This window comes from Myotis yumanensis, unplaced genomic scaffold (assembly GCF_028538775.1).
Source record: "Myotis yumanensis isolate MYYU_CA2020_CCGP unplaced genomic scaffold, mMyoYum1.0.hap1 SCAF_3, whole genome shotgun sequence".
Classification (NCBI taxonomy): Eukaryota; Metazoa; Chordata; class Mammalia; order Chiroptera; family Vespertilionidae; genus Myotis; species Myotis yumanensis.
In genome coordinates this window covers 10,685,842-10,691,911 of record NW_027223754.1, presented here as the reverse complement: position 1 = coordinate 10,691,911, position 6,070 = coordinate 10,685,842, and the positions used below count along the sequence as shown (strand labels likewise).

Here is a 6,070-nt window from a genome sequence, read left to right as displayed (position 1 = left end):
TTATTTTGCTTAGCATAATACTCTCCAGGTCCCTCCATGCTATCTCAAAGGTAAAAGATCCTTTTCTTTTCTTTTTTTTTTTTACAGCTGCATAGTATTCCACTGTATAAATGCACCACAGCTTTTTTATCTATTCATCTACTGATGGGCACTTGGGCTGCTTCCAAATCCTGGCTATTGTAAATAATGCTGCAATGATCATAGGAGTGCTTATATTCTTTTGAATCAGTGTTTTGGGGTTTCTTTAGATATTTTCCCAGAAGTGGAAAGACTTTATTTTAATAAGGCAGATCATCAACAGCTGCTGTTTTCCTACTCCCCAATCCATCCCTTATTCTGATTCCCAAATGATTTTTCTAAAAAAGTGAATCTAATCATGTCACTCCCTTAATCCCCTCAATGCTTCCATGATTGGCTACAAGGCAACATTCTAACACTTTAAAAGGGTTTACAAAGCCTTCAGAATTTGTCCCTTGCCCTTCTCTAGAAGGTTCTCTCTCTTGTGTCCATCCGTACCTAAAGACTAAGTTTCAGGAAATAAGTGGGTTCTCAGCCAGAAATCTAAACCAGGTTTTTGGTGAAAATGAAAGAAATCCCGGGAGCTTTTTCTCTTAACTCTGGATCCTGAAAGTAATCTCTGAAACCTGTGACCTGAGAAAACAAGCTGTAGTGTTATCCTCTTGGCTTTAATGGGATCTGTAAATGTTCCAGCCTCATCTCATTTTTACTGCTAAGCAATAAAGGAAGAGCTATGTGCTCGTGTGCGGGTCAATGTTAAAGTGGAGCATGACCCTTTAAGGACAGTGGTGGCAGCAGCAGTAATTAATGGCATTCCTCCCAGGGAGGTGACCTGCTCAGGATGACAGAACCAGTTTGTTCCTCCCAGGTGGAGATGCTTCCTGCACCAGTCTTACAGAGACTGTTTTAGTTTCATCAAAGACAGCTGCAGTATCCTTAGCCCACAGGTAGACCAGTCTCATCTGGTCTAGAAAGATGAACTCACTACCTCACTGTGATGACTCTTTTATTTTTGTTTATATTTTTATTGATTTCAGAGAGGAAGGGAGAGGGATAGAGAAATAGAAACATCAACGATGAGAGAATCATTGATCAGCTGCCTCTCGCACACGCCCTATTGGGGATTGAGCCTGCAGCCTAGGCATGTGTCCTTGACTGGAATCAAACTCAGGACCCTTCAGTCCGTAGGCCATTTCTATACCCACTGAGCCAGACCAGCTAGGGCTGCAGCCATCATTAATCTGCTATAAGTGTAACATCTATTAGGCAAATGTACCTGGTAAAAAGCAAGATTTCACCTATCCATCCCCACACAAATATTAGTACTATGCCAAGTCCTTAGCAATTTACAACAATGTATTGGTTGCCTTAAAGATGAGGTACTATTACTCATATTGTGTATAACTTTAACAATGTTTTGTATATTTAATGGTTGATCATCAAAGTTCTCTAGTTTTATTACTTCTTTGATTTGTACATGTGCATTTTATCACCAACATTTTGAGTTACAGGAAGCATGTACTATGCTTTTTATGACGCACATCGGAGATCTTAAGAGTATTAAAAACTTTATTAATGCCCAGGGTATCATTCAGCCTACCTAATACCTTTGATTTACTAAAGTCACAAAAGTTATGTTGGCCTGGTATGTGGATATAACTTTAGCCACATGGTGAAGCATGGCTTTGTACAGGTGTTTTCATATGTCTGGTCCACTGACATCTAAGAAATTCAACCCTGAGGTCAGAGAGAAGAAGCAGAAGACCTAATAAAAACCACATGTTAATCGTTAATGTTCATTTACCAAATCCTACTTAAACTCTTGTACTCTCAAAGCTAATTTCAGCCAATTGCCTTTTAATTATAGTCTCTTGTTCAGAGTTGCAAATATAATGGCTTTTTAATGTAACTTGCACTGTTCTGTGTCCAATGTAGGATGTAATCATGCAATTTATTCAGTCAGAGTTAGTGCATTAGGTAATTAAAACATAAGCACATACAAATTTCTATGCATGCATATTCGGAAGGAAAGTAATATATGATAAACATGCTTTGGATGGAATTCTTTGGGGATAGAAATCCTATGTCTACCAATATGCTATACCATTGTATATTATACAGCGAAGTGCAAAAATCAAGTATAACTCCTTGGGAGACCCGTGCACATATCACACAGAATAAAAGAAACTAGTGTAAAGTAAGAATGTAAGTGGTTTGATACATTTTTTACTATCTTATCAGTCTTGGTTCATATACTTAATCAGTGCAGGATAGTTCTCCATTATCTAAAATGTTAGGATGTGAGCAGACACTCAGCCTTCTATCTCAGAAAGGTAGAAATGACCAAAAGGGTAATGAGATTTAAGATAATTTTCACTAATAAAAATAAACAATGTAACTATTTTTAAAAATCTTTTTAAGAGAGGTGATTGCTTTTGAGCAAGAATTGACATATACATGGGTAATAGTTCTGTTTTTTTGTTTAGCGAGCATGTATTACTTTAATCAATTTATCCACCTTTATTTCTCAGTAACCAGATTTTATGTAAAAAAAACAATGCTTTTATTAGCTGTTTTTAAATTATAATTTTGCTAACTATGTTTTAAAAATTATAATAAGCTATTTTCCCTATTTATACCATACTGTATTAATTGCCATCTATGCCCTATGTGTTTGTGGTACTGAGAAAGCAATGAGCATTTCTCTATTGTTATTGTCCTGTTTGTTTTAAATATTTTTTTTTTCAGTTTACTTTCAGTATTAGTTTGTATTGGTTTCAGGTGTATAGCATAGTGATTCGACAATTATATACTTTAAAAAGTGTTCCCCCTGATATTTTCATTACCCACCTGGTCCCATTCATGGTTATCACAATATTATTGACTATATTCCCTATGTTGTACCTTACATCCCCATGACTATTCTGTAACTACCAATCTGTTACCTTCTGACAATTAATGTTTGGGCCATAAAAAAAGCGGGGAGGTGGGGGAGGAGGAAAGGAGGGAGGATATTTGCCATGAATTCAAATACCAGCATGAAAACAAAAATACTTGTTCGTTCATTGGGATTTGTAAAATGCCAGTATCTGACACATGTAGAAATCTAGAAGGAATGATTCCCTTTTTCAGTTTTCTCTGGATATGTGCTCACACATTTTGTGCTCATTCTTCTTACTTAAAATACAAATGTAGAAAGTATATGTACATTTCTTTTGCAAAACATTAAGACTTCAGCTGACATATTCTCATCTTCTTTCCCCGCCCTCCACCCTCCACCCCCATTAAACTTACATTCTGAACAGTTTTAGGGTTCCTCTTTGGAAAAGAAAAACAAACAAAAGAACATCCAGGAGGCTAGCCAAGTAGCAACCTATTCCTAATTCAGAGTTTGACTAAGCCTGGAATCCAAACACAAGCTCTTTCTCAGATTGATGTTCCTTATGCATTTAAGCTTCAGGGTTGTAAATACTTCGCTTTTGTCCCCTCCGGTTCCAGAAAAAGTGCTCTATAGAAATAGACCAGCTTCACACAGAGGAAGCCAACCTTGATCCTTCTTGATGCCCTGAGTCCCAGGTCTGAAGTTTGCAGCCTAAACCCTGCCATTGATTTTATCTAGTCTCAGCTGCTCTCTATCTGATCCTTCCCTTTGCCTGGTCTTCAGAGGTGCTATGTCCTAATTCAACTCTGAAGTAAAAATCTATAGAGTAAAGCAAATACTGCTGTCAAAGCAAAAACCAGACAAATATATATGCTCCACCATCTCGGTCGAATTCCCATCCTAAATTCTATATTTGGGTGTTTCATTCAGAGGAAATTCCAAATGTATGAATAGATTATTTATCCAATGTTCCTTTCAGTTTGAGATTCAGGACCCATATTCCTATAGAAAGCCATACATGTGTTTATATTGTGGCATTTCTAAAATCAAGATTAACCTTAAAGTTTGTTTGGTGTACTGGTTCCCCACCCCCGTGAAAGCTGTTACATTCATGGTATATGTCACCATTATCTCCAATGATGTCTTAAATCTGAAAATCAAAGACATCTGGGTATTCTCACTATATGATTATCTATAATATTGACTCTGGGGAAAAATGCATTCCAAGTTTAATGGCTGCATATTTTCTGTTCATTATAAGGTGATTCCAATGAGGGATTCAGTTTGTAAGCACAAAAATAAGTTAATCTTTATATTACAGCTATAGTTTTATTCTTACCACAATGAATAGGAGCATCTTAGTAACATTTAAAAATATGCCTCATAGGGTTGCAACATTGATTCAAATATTCTTTCCTGAAAATAATCAATGAGGCATATTTGTCCTCAACCACTCTTTTGTTCAAATGCTTCCCTTCTTTACATCTTTAAAGATTTTTTCCCCATCTTCTTCTTATTGATTATTTTTTATTTGCATGAGTTAAGATGTGAGCTTTCAGGTTACCTGACTGGATAAAGCTCCTATGACAGCCTTCATAGGAACACACAAAAGCCCGCTCCCCGGTGTGGATGCGCACATGTGTACGCAAGTTGAAGTCCAAGGAAAAGCGTTTTCCGCACCCTTTAAAGGTGCACAGAAAAGGCCTCTCTCCAGTATGAGCCATAAAATGTCTTTTTAGTTTGCAGTTCTCAGGAAACGCTTTCCCACACTCCGCACACACGTGATTGCGGGGGCCGTGAACGAGTTGGAGATGCTTTTTCAGGGAACGTCTCGTCTTCAGCTCTTTTGTGCATCCACTCTGAGGACAAACAAATTTTTCTGGAGCACCACATTCTCCATTTTTTCTTGGCTTATTTCTAGCAAATTCTGCAGGCTGGGTGGGATCTAGCAGGCTAGCGTTGGGTGTTTCTCCAGGAGGAGGCTTCTTGCCTGTCATGTGCTCAGAATGCTCAACAAGTGATTTCTCTCCCACATTGTGTGGAGGAAATTCTTGTTTTGCCTCCTTTTCCATGTACTGCAAGGAACATTCAGAAAGTGAGTTTGCATCAACAAAAACCTGTTGAGAAAACTCTTGCTCTCGTCCTCCTCCCAGGCAGCTGAAGGACTGAAGAAATATGTCCTCTTCCCGGGTGGGTTCGGAAAACTCACCTCGTATGATGCACTCTATGTAACAGTCAGAGAAGGGGTCCTCTTCACCAACCTCATAGCTGATCTCGTGGCCCCCAACTTCATCCCACAAGGCCCTCATCACGGTGAGGGGCTCCTGCTGGGCTGGCTCTGGTGTGGCTGGATTTGGCTTATTCCCACCGAGGGCCCTTCTGCCCCGGCCTTTCCGTCCACATGTCTTTGCCCTTGTATTCAGTTGCTGCTCCATGTCGTCCTGTGGTTCCTCCTCAAAGATTTGCACCAGGATATATCAACCACTTCCAGGTAGCAGTGATCTGGGTAAGTCTTCAGCAGGTATCTGCTTTGAAATAATAACGATGAGGTAAAACATTAGAGCCATTGTCAGAAAATGACCTAAAAAAATAGCCTAGAACTTTCTTCAATAATGGAATGACTACATTTAACCCCGTCTTCCTTGACAAACTCCACAAGAGAGTAAGAGAATGAGCTCTGATGTAAGATATGGGTCATAGCCCTATCTTACCCTGTGGGGGTGTCCCTTTGTTTATTGGGCACTCACTCTATGCTAGCCCAGGTCTAAGCTGCTCATGGGTGGAAACACATCTGTAAGTAACACATGAACACACTCATAGAGTACACTTTCTCATAAGCATATGAAATAAGTCTGTATGACATCTGTTATAAGGTAAAGTGCTATAGGATAATGCAAGGGGCGGTAGAAAGCAGGAGTTTGCAATTTTGAACAGGGTGTTCAGGGTAGTGGTAGTTGACTAAAAACTTGAAAAAGGGCCCTGACCGGTTTGGCTCAGTGGATAGAGCGTCGGCCTGTGGACTCAAGGGTCCCAGGTTCGATTCCGGTCAAGGGCATGTACCTTGGTTGCGTGCACATCCCCAGTAGGGGGTGTTCAGGAGGTGGCTGATCGATGTTTCTCTCTCATCGATGTTTCTAACTCTCTATCCCCCTCTCTTCCTCTCTGTAAAAA

General features: G+C 39.4%; 1 protein-coding gene across 1 annotated transcript; it reads right to left on the bottom strand.

Moving 5' to 3' along the window:
- Positions 1-4,347: 4,347 nt before the first annotated feature.
- Positions 4,348-5,334, bottom strand: ZFP42 (ZFP42 zinc finger protein). The gene has a single exon (XM_070407370.1). The coding sequence runs from the start codon at positions 5,332-5,334 to the stop codon at positions 4,420-4,422; it is 915 nt and encodes a 304-aa protein (XP_070263471.1). The 3' UTR covers positions 4,348-4,419.
- Between the last annotated feature and the right edge of the window lie 736 nt (positions 5,335-6,070).

Bases quoted from the DNA above. Each gene is read 5' to 3' on its own strand.
- ZFP42 (XM_070407370.1), bottom strand. From the start codon at position 5,334: ATGGAGCAGCAACTGAATACAAGGGCAAAGACATGTGGACGGAAAGGC.